Source organism: Thermobia domestica, chromosome 12, assembly GCF_964235325.1.
Source record: "Thermobia domestica chromosome 12, izTheDome1.hap1.1, whole genome shotgun sequence".
NCBI lineage: Eukaryota > Metazoa > Arthropoda > Insecta > Zygentoma > Lepismatidae > Thermobia > Thermobia domestica.
Window position 1 is genome coordinate 195,963,559 of NC_137465.1, and position 20,081 is coordinate 195,983,639.

The 20,081-nt window shown below is 34.9% G+C and overlaps 1 protein-coding gene across 2 annotated transcripts in view; it reads right to left on the minus strand.

The window, feature by feature from the left end:
• Positions 1-20,081, minus strand: part of LOC145666914 (WD repeat-containing protein 91) — a 75,467-nt gene that overhangs the window by 30,143 nt on the left and 25,243 nt on the right. For both annotated transcript variants that reach the window (XM_081734512.1, XM_081734511.1), the window contains exons 7-9: positions 12,959-13,070; positions 8,992-9,232; positions 5,436-5,554 (exon numbers count right to left, since the gene is read on the minus strand). In XM_081734512.1, the coding sequence (XP_081590638.1) occupies positions 5,436-5,554; positions 8,992-9,232; positions 12,959-13,070 (472 nt within the window). The remainder of the gene's footprint in view (positions 1-5,435; positions 5,555-8,991; positions 9,233-12,958; positions 13,071-20,081) is intronic.

A 20,081-nucleotide genomic window follows, 5' to 3' on the forward strand; every position in this document is an offset into this window, starting at 1 on the left:
ATGTCCTATGTCAGGCGTAGAAAGAGCATGGTGCGATGTTGTCATCAACGGAAGAAACTGAAAATGGTGTTAAGAATAACTCTTACAAAGAACTATACAAACAAAACATGAAAAAAAAGCGACTTCAACGAGGGAGAAAAGTCTCGACCAGGATTGGTATCAAAAGCGCGCATAAGAACAATAAGAATTTTGGGTAAAAGTGATAAATCTCTCAATATCTAAAACTCTAATCACCACATCCACATATCTCCAGCATGAAGTTACATGTACACACAATTGGATTTCCCCATCAAACGACTGCTCGAAGAATCAAACTGGCCTTATGTATATTGGTTGGTTGGAGTTTTCCGTCTCCTTTCAGCAACAAGGCTTCACGAGACGTGGATTTACGGTTTAAAGTGGAATCCCAACCACCACAATGCATTCAAGGCGCTCCCACCGGGAATGGAATTTGGGACCCTAAACCTAGGTACGTGCGCTAGCCACGAAATCAACGGGAAGGGCGACCTTGTGAACAATTGACCAACTCAGATATATAAATGGCATAGACAAAAACGCTTCTGATAACGAGAAAATGTAGAAATCTATATATATAAAAATGAAAGTGACTATGTGACTTAAATAACTCTTGAACCACCCGACCGATCTCGATCAAATTTTCAACATTCGGGACAGGGATGGTTTTCGTCACTTCACTTTGACGTGCAACTTAGGGAAGGAGGAGGTGGAGATTATAAAAATAAATAAAAAGAAAGTGACTATGTTTGTGACTTAATAACTAGTGAACCACATGACCGATCTCAATCAAATTTTCAACATAGCTGAGGTTCGGGCCTGGAATAGTTTTTATCATTTCACTTTGAAGGTGCAACCTGCAGGAGAAGGAGGGAGGATTTATAAAAATAATCAAAAATGACCGATATTAGTGTCGAATCCATAATTTTCGGGTTCGCTGAAATGAACAGCGACACTTCCGATGGCGTTTAAATCCAAGTTAAGCCACCATTAGTATTCCTAAGGAGAGGGAGGAATTCATTAAAAATAATTGAAAAGGGTCAATATTAGTGTCGAATTCATAGTTTTTGGGGCCCCTAAATTGATGGGTGACAGTTTTGGCGCCCTTTATGTCCAAAATGAAACGTATTCTCCAAGTGCGAAGCGCGGGTATGCTGCTAGTTGCAAATAATGATGATTCGATACTGCTGAAAAATCTGAAGATCAAGTTGGGATTTTAAATTACAATTCATAACAGATTCGAAGTTTTTCAAATTTTGGCAAAGAAAGAAAACAAAAATGATTACAGGGTCTATATTTGAAATCAGCAAACCATACGGGAAGCCTCTTCCACGCTATTAAGAAAGCAGCTGAGAAAAGGGAGAAGGAATAAACCTTTGTTCGATGAAGAGTACAAAGATGTGAACAACAGACAAAGCGAGCTAGGGAATCCCTGGCTTTACAATCCGGATAATTTAATACCACAACATACGAAGACTGTAAACGCAAAGTTATCTGTTTCTAGGCACGTGAAAAAAACAGTGCATGTGGAACAGAATTGAGAAAATCGAGGAAAGAAGATGGTTATATGGAAAACAAACAATTATTTTTTATTTATTATTATTATTATTTAGTTTAGTTTAGTTTAACGTCTCACGTTATTCCTTTAGGCTAAATAATAAAAGTGAATAATTGGTAAAATAATTTTTTGTGTCGAAAAACCCAGGCAACGATTCAGGGGTGAGTATCAACTAAGATTAAATATAGTATAAGGCGAATGAAGAAATACCCTAGCAGATGTCGGTAAGTACTGTGCACATGAAGAAAGTACTTCGATAGGCTCTTAACACACGGAAATTGACACAGAAACAAATAACCATTTGCTGAGAAATCGACTCTTTTAAAGACTGAAACGACTATCTAGCAAAAACCTGTTAAATCGAAATTGCTTAAAGCGAAAGGAAGAAATAACTCCTCTAGTAAACAAGTGCACGGACTATTCCTACCATATATGGCAAACATAGAAATCCCTAAGCAATAAAATGAATCTGGCAGTGCCCATATTTAAGAAAAGTAACCAAAGGGATTGTAGCAATTTCCGAAGGATTTTACAATTCTCTGTTTGCCCCGTAGGATCTTAGCCAATATTCTTGAAGCACATTAGCTATTAGAGATCATCAATGTCTTCCATCCTATTAGGTCAACAGGAGTTTGGTGTTACAACTGACCAATTATTCACATTCTTAGGAAAGTATGAATTGCTTCAAAAAGAAATACTTGTAGTATCTTGGAAGAGTCTGGAATTCCCAACGCAGTTGTAAGGTAATTGAAGCACGGTACAAACATAAGTTTGTCATTTTTGACATCCATATGGACTGAAGGAGGTGGAGCTTTATCACAATTACTACTTAGTGTAATATTTTTCTATTTTACTTTACTATCTTAACTTAAATAATTAAATTATTCAAAAGCATTTCTTTGACTTACGAAAACTCTTCACTTTATTAATGTTTGACTTATGTGTTTAAGTATTTGGAAATGCCAGAAGACGCTTCACTGCTTCTATAATTACGAAAGCATTCTTTAAGAAGAGTATTGGTATTCACTTTGATATGCCAAGGTAAGATTCATTACATTAGTGAATACACAAATATCAAAAGTAATGGTTAAATTAATATATATATATATATATCTTTGTCTCACTTCACTGTTCTCACTGACCTAACGCAGCTAGACGGGGTAATTAAGCCAATAAAGTTGAGATGAACTGAACACATAGATTAGGAATTAAGGTTATGAACACCATTTACACGAGAACTGAGTAATTTTGGATGGAAACTTGTTTATATTCCTACAGTAAATAGTTATGGCTTCATTTCGTCACGCTAACCACCACTATTAGGAATTTTACTGAACGATTTACGGACAATACAGAATATTGAAAAAAATTTAGAGTAAAGTAGACAATATCTACAAAATGTTACCAAATAAACTAACAACTGCCTGCTTCCAGCTTATACTATGAAAAGGTTTCACTCACACGATGTTTTCTACATTTAAGGTTTCCGATGATTGTTTCAACAACCACTGTTGCCTTTGTTAAATCGATTTTTTTTTTTTTTTTTTTTGCTTATAGGCGTTTTAACGTCGTCCCTCAATATATACGAGGGGCACTCAAAAAGTTAACGAATTTTGTTGTAGCTCTTTATTACCACAATTGATTGATTGATTGAATTTTAGTTTAACGTCCCGTCCAGCAGCGAGGCTATATGAGACGTGGACCTACTGATTAACGTGGAATCCGAACCACATGAGCTCCCGCCGGGACCCGAGCCTCCCACGCCAAAGGCGCGTACGCTAACCGCTTAGCCACGGAGGAGCTTTTATTACCACAATATAAATACATATTTCCGTAGTCACTTTCACAGTAGGCACCTTCGGTACATACACACACTTTCTTCACTGTTACTGCCATTGCTGAAAACACCGACAAAGAGCTCTTTTGGTATCTTTCGTAGTTCAATCATCGCGTTGATTTTGATTTTACTCTCTTTTACGTTGACGAAAACGGTACCTTTGAGGTCCATTTTCCCTTCAAGCATTGTCACTGTAAACAGTTGCTAAGGCTATCAAAGTCTCTGAAGCAGATTTCTCCAATTTGCACATGAACTTGATGATAGCGCATTGCTCTTAATGCCACATTGCGCCTACTGATAACAAGACACTACTTTGTTCAGCTACGCTACTCATACGTTGCTTGTTTTGATCTGCTCACGCTTGTCAAATTCACAATTAGTAACCAAAGGACTATACTCTGTTTTGTACACGATTCATTGTGATGCTCACAAATGCAAAAACTCCAAGAACATTCCGAGAACTTTCTGATTGCCCCTTGTATATATTTTAACACATTCTCATTTACTATAATTCCTTGAATTCCATGTTTTATAAAAATCCTTATGATGTAGATGTTTGTTAATATTTTCGTTTGCTACACTGCTAATGTCCAAAGTCAGAAGTTAGTTTTGATTACAAACAATAAGAATGAATCATCGCAATTGATAGATGAGGGAAAGTTAATTCAACTTTATCTACACTATATTTACACTATAATTTAAGAAATTTCGGCTAAAGCTTTGATGGCATACTTTTAAACAGATACTTTTATATATGGTCAAGAATAAATGAACACACCATGCATATGCTATAAATAGAAATCTCGTTGAATTTACCTTTCTTCCTTCATCCATCAACTCAATCGGTATTTGTAAAACAACACCAGTCAATATTTTAGAAGTTTACTGCGTTCTGGAGTTTATATGAATACAGTTATTATTTACATTTGGAACAACTAACATTTGCGAATACGAAAAACACGTTGTTTTATACTGATAACCCTATCCATACAGTTTCCTTAACAAGAATTTTAGGGAAACTAAAAATGGATTAACTCCGTATGATGTGTTTATTCTGTAGACCAGTGGTTCTCAAAGTGGGGTACGCGGACCCCTGGGGGTCCGTGACGCCTAAAAATTGAAATGTATTATAATAAAATACTGTTATGCAAGAAGTATTTTTTTTCAGTTACTAAAAAGAAAGCAATTAGAAATTATACTTATGTTTGTAAATATAAATGTTTTCCTACTTTAAATTTCTACCCTGTGAGTATGAAGAGTTGTCTAAAAAGGCATTGCAACATTTGATGCCTTTCCCTACCACTTACTTATGTGAACAGACCTCTTCTGCTCTTTGCAGTATTAAAGCCTGAAAGCGAAATCGTCTTAATGGTGACAAAACTTATTCCATATTTCAGTGCAATTCTGGAAAAACAAAGAATTTCATTCCTCATATTAGTGACTCCACATTTGAGAAGAGTGTTTATGAAGTTAATTTCCTTTTAAAAAAGTACATTGATTTTCAGTCTTGAAAATTGCTGTATTTTCAACTGAAATTTTGTTCACTAGGAAACAATCATGTATCTTTAGAATAAATTACTTATTGCAATATTTTTCTTGATCTTTTTGTTGTCAGTGATAATTCTAATCAGTATAGTTTTTAATACCATCTGAAATTTCAGATAGCATTGCAAGGGGGTCCGCGGATCACTTTCCGAATGCACAGGGGGTCCGCGTTATCGGAACGTTTGAGAACCACTGCTGTAGACAATACGAAAATTTTGTGGGCCCCTAATACAGAAACTAATTATTGGCCAAAATTGTGATCTTTTTATTTTTATTTTATTTTATTTTTTTATTTATTTATTTATTTTTTTTTTTTTGATCATTCCTAAAATTCCTGTTGAACCAGTTTCCCTTGTCATTTCACTGTTAAGGTAGCATTGAATTAGATGTTGAAATTATCAGATTTTTTAAAGCCAGGAACACTTTAGGAAATTAACAAAAGGAAACTACACACTTAATATATTTAAAAATTAAACATACTTCAGTGGTGTAGTTGACCATACTTTGATAACTCCATCGACATCTGAACTAGCAATCACTGATCCTGATGCATTAAATTTACAGTGAGTTACCGATGACCGATGTTCTGCATATTCTTCCTACAAAATAAAAATATTCAATTAGTCCAATATTACTGTCTTAAGTTATATATTACTACATTATAGTAAATTAATATATTGGCGACAGAGAGAGAGAGAGAGAGAGAGAGAGAGAGAAAGAGAGAGAAACGACATAATACTATCGTAGATATTGGCTGATTTTTGAGACGGTGAGCATTCTAAGCAGCTGTACCGATCTCAGCAGAAAACCAAAATATGGAACCAAGTATTTGATATTTTGATAATTTCTCTGTTCTACCCATAACGAATACTTAAGAGTATCCTATAAAACAGCCGTAATACACAATCTGATCTTTCTCTTTCATATAAATGAAATCTTTGTTTTACGTCGCATGATTATGCCGGCTAGGCTAAAGGAGACGGTAAAGATGAGAAATGAATGAAATGGTGGAATGAAGAAAGTGGAAGGAAACGGGAGAACCCCGAGGAAACCCACGCACACAGTGTTTGTCCATCACAAAGTTCGTTTGGCGGGAGCAGGGTTTGAACCCGGGGCCCCATACACCAGAGGTGAACGCTCTATCACTGATTGAATATCACTGAATTAGCACCTATAAGGAAACTGGAGTGAGAAAAAAAGTTAATTTCTCCGTTTATCAGATATTCACATAACACATTTGCTTTCAAATTCGAGTTTATTTTTCACTTTTTTCTTTAATCTCCCATGTCTTTTTTTATTCTTCCAGATAAACCAGGTTTATTTATTTTTTTAATTATAATCTAATTAATATGACGTCTTTATATCATTAAAACTGTTGACAGTGGGACAGAAACAAAAAGGCACGTTGCACTGGAGCGCCCCACTAAATATTATAAAGAAATTATGGAAAATGTAGAGAAACCAAGCTATAACTCTTAACACTCACCACTTAAAGAAAATACTGGTATTATCTATCTTCCTTTATGGTTGTGAAACTTGGACATAAAAGCTAAAGACAGAAAGCCTATCAATACTTTAGAAATGCGGTTGGCGGAAGATATTACGAATCTTATGGATGGCTAGAAAAACAAATGAGTCCGTCGTCGAGGAACTGAGGATAGAAACCAGCCGCAGCAATTGTGGACACAAGAATCCTACAATTCTTTTGCCATATCATGAGAAGAAAGAATAACAACTTAGAAAAGTTAATTGTCAAAGGCAAAGTTAATGCCTGGAGATCACTGTGGACGAACAGGGGGAAGATGGATTGATCAGATCTGCGACATCATCTGATTTCTATTGATCATCATTGTGAGGAAAGCAGAAGACCGCAAAGAAAGGCGGAAATTAATATTCAGATCTACAAAGTCTTCAGATCACGATACTCAGTCATGAGTTTAACGACTAGAGAAAGAGAGAAAAAAATCATGGTGAAAACAAGAAAAAACGTACGTACTGATTAAGATACACATTAAAAATAGATTTTACACAAGAAACTTATAATGAAATATATCTTACCAAAAGCCAATTGAGAAAATTCAGCAGTAACTTAAAAATTATTTACTGAATTCATAGTATTTTATATACGTCTTATATATTTAAAAAAATCTTTTGAGACCACCGGTAACAATAACATCAAAACACCAGGTATTATGGTTAAATTCCACGCTTTCCAGATTAGTACCCTGTACAATGCCATATATAGAATGTTTAGAGTAATTTTAAAAAACGGAAGTTTAGGGAGCAACGTTATTAACAAAAGTCGTAGTATTCTCCTAGCAAATATGCCTCTCTGAAGCGGATGTAAGCAATCAAGTTAAGTGTATTCTTTGGGCTTGAAACAATGAGAAGTTCTAGAAGAACCACTGTTCAGTGGTGAAGAGGACGTTGAATTACTAATAAGAAACAAACGTAAATTGCACACACACATATAGCTAAAGTAAACTGCTGGCTAACTACACCTAAAACACCTTGAAAAATACGTATATTGTGACGATCTCTATCTTTACATATAATTTTACTATCAATTTTTATTGTACTTTAATATTTGGTTCAGTTCTTTTCTAAAGAAAGATGCTCAAAAGCAATGAATCAGTTCTATACTTAGATTTTGTCCTATTTCTTTTTCAATGTGTTAGTGTGTTTTAATCGTGTGTGATTAAACAGTTCAACCATATACCATTTTCCTTTATTTGATTCTGTTTTGGTTTTCAAGTGAATATCATATATAAATAGACTGTGAGAAAATTCTGTACTTGTCAGTCTTCACGTAACAGCTCCTTTTGTACCATCTTCGTGTTTGATTCAAGCACAGACTCACACCAAAGCTTTGTCTTTACTTGGTGCTCTGTAGCTAAAGAGGCAGGAGCCCGGTCGTTTTCCTCCTGGATTTGGGATGTTATAAAATGCGAGAAAAAGCTTATAATTCACACTTACACATAAAACACTTACTGTTTTATTTTTCAGCTTTTTATAACGTTTCTGTGACGAACCCGTCATGTCTAGTTATATATTAATTAATCAAGGAATAAAATATTCCATATATCTATCGCAAACCTTTTTTTTTTTTTTTTTTTTTTTCAGCTGCAGGCTCAAATTGATTTTCTCTTATATCTTATGTTCGTGTTATAGGTAGTCTCGTTGGTGCCTCAACAGAAATGTAGTGATAGATAGCAGTAGCGTAAGCAACGCAGAAGCATATAATGGGTATCCCAAAATTTACGGAAGATTTGCGCAGTAAGGTTGAAGAAAGAAAAAAAAAAAAAAAAAAAAAAAAGATAGCTGACAGTTCAGGGTTATTAAAAATGGAGTGCTACACGAAAGAACAACGCGTTTTCACTGTTGAGCAATATTTTAAAAATAATGAAACACAGTTACAGCTACAGTTCGATAATTTCGTATGGTCGCAATAATGATTTAACTTCAACTGTGAAGAGATTAATAAAAGAAATTTAAGGAGACTGGATCAATTTGTGATCTTAAACCCTCTGCCCATCCTTCAACAAATCGTTCAACAAAAAACACCGAAGTAGTGAGAGTGTTGCTGAGAGTCTAGGAACATCACTTCGGCACCGTGGTCAAGAATTGGACATTTCGAGAAGCCCTCTACAGTATATTCTCACGAAAGACTTGCATCTACATGCTTACAAAGTTCAATTGATTCAAGGACTGAAGGTTTTTTTTGAAGTCTATGGTTTATGCCAACAAGCCCACGATCACCCACACCTTGAAGGAGGAAACTGAATACTTTTTCAACGAAATTCAGATACATTTATGCAAAAGATCATGAAAAATTTCAATAAAAGAGTGTGTATGTGTCAGCAAAGCCGTAAAAGATATTTACACACGATATGATATTCCATACATAACTCTATACTGTTATTTTGGTACCCCCAGCCGGGATTTTCTCTAACGAAGGCACACAAGAGATTTATTGCAATATATGAAAACAATGTTTGATTTTTAAAAATAGTAACTAATAAATACAGGAAAGTACCTGACTTAGGATTAAAAATAAACTTTTTTCCGAAATATTTCCTTCAGCAGAGGATATACCAGTATCTATCTTCGTCAAATCTGATCTTCGTTTCTCTGTTTCAGTAGATGGGTCACGGTGTTTGTGTGCAGAACTCTTCTCAGATGGAGCGCCACCCCCACTAGTAGTGTGACTGGACTGAGATGATCTTTTTACAGAAATATGCTCAACGTTCTTAGATGACCATTGGCTGCCAGGACTTCTGTAGGAAGAAACTAGTAGCTAAGTATTAACATTAACTAAAGGAGAACACAAACTTTGAGAAAAAGAAATGTAACTAAGAAATGCACTATAAGATCCGAATGGTGACATTAGTCAATAAAGCAAATAAACATAAAACAGAAAGCTTCATACTCACCGCGATGTAAAAAATATTAAGTAGTAATTTCAGGAAACACGACACTCACCTTCAGTTAGTTTCATCTGAAAGAGACTATAAAGTAGAAGAGGATAATATTTGATTTAAAGTAGATATATTTCATGACAAATAAAACAAAACACTGGAGGTAGTCACTATTCACTGTTTACTCACTGTTAGTTTTTGACATGAAATGTATATCTACTGCATATCATTTTTCACCTTCCTCACGTTTTTACCTTTATAATCTTTTTCAGATGTAGATAAGCTGAAGATGATAATCATGTTCCTCGAAAGTACTAAATACAGACACACAAGGTATTAATGAACTATACCGAAAAACTGAAAGAAGTGATCCATATATCAAAATAAGAGAAAAAGTTCATGTGGATCTGTGACGAAAAGTGCATAGTTTCAGAGATAGGGCAGGCCAAAAACGTCGAAAAGGTGAATTTCAACACGCGCTACTTCAAATTCGAGAAAACATGAAGTGGCGGTCTATATCAGCGTAAAGGAATCATACGCACGTAATCCAACAATGCATATTTCATAAATGAGCAATGGGTGTGCAAGGGATTCCCTACAGGGGTATAATACCCAGACATGCTCCTAACACAATTTTCAGATATGCTCTAATTTCAAGGTGGGTTCAAAGTAGATAAAAGGTAAGCCTTGACCGGAGTGAACACGAAATGCTTCAGCTGACATCACAAGTGTTAGGGACCGCCAGCACCATGGTTAGTCGTGTTTGGAATAACGTGTATTGTAATGTTTTGTTTTACACTTATACGTTAAAAAAAAAAAAAAAAAAAGTAGAATATACAGTGACAATACGTATGTAAAAATAATGAGAAACGACTGGAAGCTTTCGAAATGTGGGTGTGGAGAAGAATGGAGTGAATTAGCTGTGTAGAGCGGAAAACGAATGAGAGGATGTTAAAAATGGTAGGGGAGAAAAGAACAATTTTAGATACTACTAAGATGAGGAAAAGAAATTGGTTAGGACATTGGATGAGAAGGAACTGTATCATGAGGGACATTTTAGAGGGTATGGTCGCAGGAAAGAGGAGGAGGGAGGCTCAATTAATGGACAATATTAAAACAGAAAAATTGTACGTGAAGAAGTTAGCGGAAGACCGGAACAATGATAGAACAATGAGAATTCCTTATTTCTTAAATAATTGTTTATATGAGTGTGTGAGGTTTATATCATCGATTATACGCAAGATAATTTCTTGTTTTCTGAAAATGATTATGCTTTTATTATCGTTACTCCAGAAGACTTCATAATGAGTTAATCATGCTGTGATAAATTTGTACTTACATTTTTGGCTGTTGAGATGAAAATGATGCTTTCTATTTTATTTTTATTTGTTTTATTAAATATATCCACGTTTAAACTCGGGGTTACATTTAATATTTTCGTATTTCTTTCCTTAAGTAGGAAATAAAAGTAAAAACCTACGGAATAAGGAATACTATTGAACACATTTCTCTAAGAGATTCTGGAACTACTCAGAAACATAATGAAATAGTAACCTTGAACTTCACTTAAACATCCGTAGTATTAACTTATTCCTATACGTTTCAATGACTGTTTGTCATCATCATTGATACGTGATTATTACCGAATTTACATTGATTTGTGGACTCACATAATGGTTCCTAGGGGAAAAAAATGTGATTTATTTATTTTATTTTACACAGATGTTTCCTGTTTAGATTTTTAGTAAAATAATTCGTGGATGCACCTTCAACCTAAAATGCTTACCTAGGCTTGAATTAGTGAACTGACAATCTAAGTGAAATTACTTTCTTTTGTACAATCTTAACCCTTCAGTGTCATAGAATTACACTGACTTTTTGAAAAATCACGTTTGCGCTCTCACATCAACTTCAATACTGTTAAATCTGCATTATGGTAACTTCTTCATGAGGAAGTTTTTGCACTTTATTTTTTACGTATAAATAAAGTTGTAAACCGAACTGAAAATCTGTCACTATGTGAGTCCTCAAATCAACGTAAATGTACCTTAATAAGAACGTACCGATGATGATGACAATCAGCCATCGAAACGTATACAAAAATATAAGCATCGAAATGACAACGAGAAACATGTTCCGGCAACTTTAAACGTCTTCATCTTGTTATCTGTAATCCTCAAAATTTCGTTATTATCGAAAATAAATCCCTAGGACCAGCATCAATTTTTTTCTACAGAATTCCAAAGCCAGAGTGAAAAAGAAACCTAACTCCTCTGACATTTTCCTTTTATATAACCTTGTGAGCATCATTAGACAGCGCTTCTTAATATTGCTGAAATTTTAATATTGTTATAATAGCACGCGACTTTCTTTACATATTTAGCTCGTATTGTCTTACATTTCTCACATCTACGTATCAGTCTGTTAATTTGATCTGCCTAAAAGTATATGGAGTTGGAGGCAAATCAGGTTTCCATCGCATTAATGACCATCTCAGCATCCACAAAACGCTTTCTCTCAAATTTTCTTCATACTTGGACAGCAAAATAATCAAACGAAGCCACGTTGGCTGAATATGGTGGATAGAGACAATGGTCCATAGCCACATTGGTGCACAAAAGTGAGTGTATCTGCTGCTCAGTGTGACGGTGCACTGTCTGTAAGCATAAAACGCAGTCTCTGTTTGATAACATCCCAAACTCCTGCAGCTAATTGCTCTAATAAGTACCTGTGATTATAGCCCCTTTTTTATAAGTAATCAATCATATCACAATTTTATGGTCCCACAATATGGACAACATGATCTTACTGGATGTATGCTCCACTTTAGCCTTTTGGAGGTGGAGGACTAGTGTATGTTTCCATGGTTTATTTATTTTTTTTGGTTTCAGGGTGAAATAGATACACCCAACATTCATCAATTGTCACTAATCTGGGTATAAGAACGTCCCTGTCTCTCTGGTACACGTCTAAAATGCTTTGTGGACATTGTGCACGTTATGGTTTTTGAAAAGGTGTCAATAATCATCACATAATGCCAGGTAGTTCATATGCAGAATGTCACTCAATATTTGCCACCACGTGATTGAGAGATGACCCTCTCTTAAATCATTCTGTAGACTTGTGACACCATATTTGAATTGTCTCTTCCAACGTTTAGCTGTGTTGTAAAATGAGCATTCTTCCCTGTACACAGCTGCCATCTCTTCATGTATCTTTAGTGGCAATTTCCCTGAAGACGGAGAAATCTAATCAGAGTTCGGTATTCGAATCGGACAGGACGGTTTTGTCCCCGCTAGTTTTCTGGCTGTAATTCAACAGAATATATTAAGACACAAGTTACTACATGTATTAGCGAGATGCAAACTTATTGTGCAAATTTCTACATTCTTTGCATATCTCTATCACGATGAAGGTAAGAATTTTCTTGCCTCTCCCCGTATGAAACACACAAAACTTATTTTGTATGACTGCTAGTTAATAACCAAATGACCAATAATAATTTTAAAAAGCCCATTGATAAATGCTGGTATTCTTTATATAAATAAAAATTCAAACATTTATAATAAAGAAGAAAAATCTCACCCCATATAAGCAGATGGTTGTGTAACACTTCCAGAGAGTGCAGAGGAGGAGCCCCGTTGTTTTGTTTTTTTCTCTTCTGTGCTTGTAGATGTTGACACTTTCTTTGTCGAACCTTTGCAAATGAAAAAAAAAAAGAAACTTTTAATTTTCCACATTTGATGTACAAGCTGAAGAAGACGGATGACATAATAATTCAAGTATTGTACTCATCCGATTGTAAGCCGATTTTGTGCATTTATTACTTTTTTCTTGACAAAAACATACCTCTCTGCTTTTTCTTTTTTTCTTTCTTTTTTTTCAAGTTTAACGTCCCATTATTATCTGAGGATAAAGAAGACGATAATGATGATTTTAGTGAAGGAAATGGTAAAATTGAAAAAGTGGAAGGACACGGGAAAACCCTGAGAATATCCACGGTGGTGTTTGCCCACCACAAAGCTTACTTGCCGCGAGTTGGGATCGAACCAGGGACCCCACGCACTACAGATAAGTGCTGTACCACTAAGTCGCCGCTTGGTTTAGAATCAGAATCGCTAATACGGTCGGTAAATTAGATGACACTTTAATCTCCAAGCAATAGGAAAAAAGTTAGGTAAAGTATTGCCAGAAGCCGCCACAAGTAAATTTTTGCCATCGTGTAAACTGAGTATTGCCAAGTCCTGACTTTCTTCTAATTATAGTAGTATTCAGTTTTTATCACGAAAGAAATGCATATTTTATATTGCCCATATTTGGATTTAGCAGGTATTTTAATACTTCACAAAGGAAAATACAGGTTTTTAACATAAAAACACACTAACTCACTTTTGAGAAAATCAGTGTATCCTAGTTAGAACTAGATAGTGAGAAACTTCAACCTTGAAAGAGTTGTATCAGAAACAGACAGATGGGCATTTAACTTCACTTTTGAGAAAATCAGTATATCTTTGTTACAATTAGATAATTAGAAACTTCCATCCTAATAGGGCTTATTATTAAAAGAATTATTGTTGTTTTAATAAATTATATTGGCCCACCTATAGTTTTTCATCTTTCTTTCACCTTCTAAAAAAAAAAAAAAAAAAAGAAAAAAAAAAGAAAAAATCGCTCATCACTGGACTAAGGTAAAACCTATCACTTTCGCATCAGAGACAAGTATTCTATCATTAAGTTATCGGCTCTCAAAAATTGGAGACAGAGGACATGGGTGTAATACTATGTTCTTTACCTACAAGTAATAATACAGAACCTTGTTGAGTTTTTGTGTTTCATATTGTTATTGAACATCGAGGTAACGAAGGAGAGAATCTACGAGAGTCGTTCGGAAAGTAGCTTCCGATTAGTTAAAAAAGAAACACCAAGGTAAATAACAAGAATTTATCATATACAGCTGAAAACTACTCCTTTGCTCTATTTTTCAACATAGTTTCCAGAAACATTCACACACTTATATCTCTGTACTAGCTTAGAAATTCCATTAGCATAAGAATCTCTCGCCTGTGCCTTGAGCCAGCTTGTGACCGCATCTTTCAGCTCCTCATCATCTCCAAAACGCTGAGATCCAAGCCACTTCTTTACATGCACGAACAGATTGTGAAACGTCGATTTTCATGAACTTTTCCATCAATTTTCTGAGCGAGTTCATCAGCGACAACTAATGGCCTGCCATTCTTCTCTTTGTCATGGATGTTTGTTCGTCCACTTTTAAATGAACGAACCCATTCACCAACAAATCCTTCACTTGATCTATACAAGCCACAAAGTTCCCGATGAATAGCTGCTGCCAAATGTTGTTTTATCGTAAGAAAACGTGTAACAGCTCGCACATCGCACTTGGCGGAGTTTCTGTTGTGGCACACACATTTTGAGATGCTACAAAAGTGGAACCAGTGATAGGACAACCTTCACTCTACCACGGCTGGATGCAGACTGATCTACCGAGCACGTCTGTGCAAGGATTAAGGTTGCCAATTTAGCCACTTTGTGGCTAGATCTGGCCATTTTGAGAACCTGGTTAGCTACAAATTTTCGAAAAAGCCACTAGTGTTTTTTCTAGCCATATGTTTTTCGCTTTTAGCCATTTCTAGCCATTTTCTGACTTAAGCCACTTCTTTCCATATTCTGTGCCTCATTTTGCTATTTTCTGAGGTCTGATTTCTTCTCTAAGTGGTAGCATCCTAAGCAATACTGCTAGCAAACTGACACTCTAAACGATAGCATTGATGATCATATTGATCTCTCCTCATATCTTGGTTACACAGTAGAGGAGTTCGAAACCTGTAAGTTACCAGTAGACGTTGACAAAAACCTTCAGGAAAAGACGTGTAAGTTTTAGTAAAAATACTCGTTAAAGAAATTCAGAATACGCTTTTCAGTGTTAGTGAGGATTTGGAACGTGAAACAGTTTTTTTTACTTAGCTTTAACTTTCACTTTGGGATTATCTTTAAGATCCCCAATCAGTGAGAAACATACATTTCAGGAAATGGATAAATAAGTATTCATATGAAGAATTTTGACAAGAGGTAAATCGGTACACAGACGCTGGGGGATAGTCTGTTTTCGGAATTAGTTTTGTTAGGTTTTTATCATAATATGCTCCCACATTCGAACGCGGAAGAAAAGCGTGTATTCAACCAGGTGAATATAGTTAAAAACAAACATAGGAACAGGTTGAAAACAAAAACCCTTTGTTCAATTATACGAAATTTCAGCCACAGTTTTCCAACTAGTTGGAACAAAAGTACCCCGGTACAAGCAATCGAGACAAAAGAAGCTTCGCCTCAAGCTGAAGATAAGAGAGTTTTTCTTGTCGAATTTACTTAGCTTTGTCTCAGCACGGAAGCTTACTTTTTTTTTCTAACTATTTCTGGCCGTTTTTAGATAATGATTTTAGCAACTTTTTTTCGTTGAGTTGGCAACACTGGCAAAGATGGTAGTGCTGTCCTCACTACTTCATGCATAGTGATCAATCATTCGGAGGTTACTTCCCGAACACGCCTCATACTATAAACGAAGGCTCTGAACCACGATCGATGAATGAATCCCTGATCACGTAAGATCAATCCTTACAATATATGCCTTTCCCCATCATACATTATCGCCTTCAAGAATGCTGGACTTATACGACCACGCCATTAGTACCGCTTAAGGATATTATCAAAGATAAAATAATTTTACTTTCCAAATTTTATTAATGTTGTAAAATTACACTAAAATATTTGGGAAAATTTAAATTCTCATCTCTCAGAACTACAAAATATGAATCTATAATAAGAATAATAAGACAAAACACTTGGATATCCAATTTTCATGCTTTTATGAAAGATAGTGTGACATGCTATTAGCTTCATATACTTATAATATAGATTCAACTTTAGTCTTATTCATGCAAAATCGAAATCAACATTATACTGAAATACATTTTAAAAAATTATAATTGAATGCTAAGTTAATTGTCCGTCTATTTCAACAACAGTCAAAAATATTTCACGTCTTGCTAATCCTTTGGCAATCCATATGTACTACGCGTATATAGAGTTACGTGCCTTAACTAATTCATTTATATATTAGAACAAAGTATATATATATATATATTAACAAAAGAGACACTGACCAAAGCTTAAAACCCACTTTATTTTAACTGTTTGGGATATCTAGCATATCCTTCTTCAGACACTATCGAAAATAAATGAAATTCGATAGTGTCTGAAGAAGGATATGCTAGATATGCGAAACAGTTACAAATTATAATTTAAAATAAAGTGGCTTTTAAGCTTTGGTCAGTGTTTCTTTTGTTAAAACAATCAATCCTAAGCCATGAATAGTCTTACTATATATATATATATATATATATATATATATATATATATATATACTACTATATATATATCAAATGTAACTAAAGTACTCAATCTGTTGAGAAAACTTCTTTTCGTGCCTTTTTATTTCGTAGGTACGGGAGTTTTTAAATTTGTCTTAAAAATTTACGTCGAAGCCTCAAAAAATTCTTTAAAATCTACATGCTGACGACTGACGATCTTTCAAATTCATATCAGTCACAAGACTGTGTCCAAGAAGCATACCCATGAACCAAATGCTGCTCAAGTTCAGTGTAGAGTTTGGTAGGCAACATAAAGAAGAAAGTTGTGAACGAACTGTTGGAAGCTGCCACTAAGATTTACAGGTATGTATAACTTGTTTATGTAAAATTACGCATTTAGCGTGAATATTTAACAGATATTTTTAATTTCCCAGTTTAACAATTTCTTTAATTTTATTGTAGGGAAGGGACTGCAAAGAATGTGCTTAGTGATGAAGTTGCTGCAGAATTACTACTATTCTCAGGTGTCACGTATGCATTATACAATGTGCGTTCTAAATAGTGTCCTCTCTTGGTGATTCCTGTGAATGAACTTGTACTGGACTAAACATCGAAAGGGGAAGAATTTTTGCTCACTGATGATGGAAAAGGAAGTGATCGTTTCGTGGTGAGTCAATATTCGATTTGTTTTTGAATTTATTACTCCATACAGAACCACGTACATTGATGTATGGAACATTTTTTGTAGAATTTTTATATATACATTAATTCACATTTGGATATTTACACTAACATTTTTTTGCTGAGTAAAAATGATTTTTATATTTGTCCTTCAACCTAGTCCTACTCTCTTCGTTTCTTATTTGTACATTTAGAATATTGTATATATCATGTCCCATGTGTTCTGGTTCAATATTATTTCAATCTGCGTTTATTTCGGGTACTGCATGTATGTTCTTAGTGTTTCATTTTAAAATACTTCAGATTTCATGTGCAAGAATTTATGCGTGGCCATAAACGCTACAAGCGTAACATTCCAGGAAGCAACAGTATGCACTTTTTTGTTTCATTTTACCCAATTTATTTGGTCAAAGATAGAAGAAATTGGGTGGCTCCATTCTAAAAGGCTGATAATGACGTAAGAAAATACACTTGCCCTACAAGAGCAGCTGCACTTCCCATTGTTTCTCTTGAAGACGAACCTGATGCATTTCTATATATACATAAGATGCACTCGACATCCCAGAGGCATAGGTTTTCCTAGACTACTTGGTGGATACCTATGTTGACAAACTGAAAGTAACCTTCGTTCCGTAAGTACAGCAATATTTGAAAGTTTACTTTTTATTGGATTGTTTTTTGATTCCTTACGTTGCACTAATTATATTTTTATTAATGTTTCAGGGCAATATGGAACCAGTTTGATAATAGCGAAAAAAAATCACGAACAACGTCGAAGCAAGTTTAATAGAAAGTCGAAAGAAAGCCCTCTCAACATATACAAATTAATTCTACATGTGAAACAAGAACAGTTCGAGAACGACGCCTCAATGCGGCTGATAGAAGCAGGCAATTTAACTTTGAGGAGCGTTTAGACAGTCGTATTCAGGTTCTTAAGAGCAGGTTTAGGTCTGGTGAGGTTGGCTTTATTCCATACTTTAATGCAGTATCTCATGGCATTCATTTGGATTGTTGAAATTATAATCCAATGAAGACAAGGCGATATTAAGAGTCGCACATGTATACTACATTTATTAAGGTTCATGAAATTATTATTCAAAACAAACAGACGTTTTTTATTTATATGTGTGTATGTTGTTCTCGTTGCAGTATACCAGATTGGACTTGTGCGGCAAGACTCTGTTGCGAGCCGCACTTCTTTCTTAGATAGATATTTGTGTTTATTTTTTCCTTTCGCTAAATATTTCTAATATTGAGGTGCTACCAAAACTCTTCATGGCAATTTTGCGAAACAGGAGATAATCGAGGTGAATTACTTGTCGACGTTTAGCCGTTATGACACTTCTGCAGAACAGGAATGGGTAAACTTGACAACGCTGCACGCTGATAACATTCTGCGAAACAGGAGGTAGTCCTCGCGATAGCTTCATGTCGTAAATTGAAGCCGAAAACTGTATCTAAAAAAATGCTGGACCTTTAAAAGGTTAACAGATATGACAATTTTATCGATGTTAACTACGAATACTTCAATATCTGTACACTTATAACTTAACGATAAAATAAGATTTTAACGATTATTAATTAAACTGCCCTTAAAAGCATTAATGAAGTGTTAGGAAACAGACGGATTTGTAATTTTCAACTCATATTCCAAAAATCAATTTCAATCACAAAGAAAACTTTACTTAAAGTACAGCAAATAGTCTGTAAATAAACATGCTTCAAAATTCTCAAAGTAATATTTAATAGCCTTCTACTATTGCATGAGAAAATACAAAAGATATATATTTAAGATATAGTACAAAAACATTTGATAGCATTACGCGGTCGTCATAGCCAAGACTAAAAGGGCGAAGAAAGAAGGCTGAAAGTAGTAATTAAATTGGTAATTTACTCACACTATATTTTGTTTATATAAATACAATACAACTAAAAGAGCATTATCATAGACTGGATCCCACGGACTGAACTGAATTAAGAGTGATCTACAAAATTTCTACCAATTGTCCCAGATCGCATCATTAAACTTCAATCTGCAAACACACTTCTTTCTATACGCGGCAGAATGTATATTCGCTGTTAACATGGTTATGCAGATACATGATAGACAATACCACGAAGTTTAGCTAACTGTGTGTAACTATACAGTATTTACGACCTAAAAACCGATGTATACGCCTTTGTAAACAGTGACAAATTAAAATTAGATTCCACTGACATTATATATTCAAATCTATTCCTCCTGCACTGGTTATTACTTGTTGTGGTTCAGATACAATAAATTCAATGGTCTGAACGTTTATGAACTCAGATAAGTCTAGAAGTACATTCCAATCCCACTGTTTTCGATATGTAGACGGGATTTACGAGGAGAAGGATGGTTTACCCTCCAAGATGTTCTAATGGCTAGCGCGTACTCCTTTGGTGCATGGGGGTCTCAAGTTCCATTCCTGGTGGGTGAACCTTGAAATCTGCACGCATTAAGATGGTTCAGATTTTACCTTAAACTGTAGGTCCAAGTCTCATGCAACCTCATTCCTGAAAAGGGACGCTACACTCTAACCACCATAACAACAAAATGATGGTTTTGCTATGGAAACTTCTCCATTTCCAATGTTAGCCAACTTTCCTCTTAATCATGT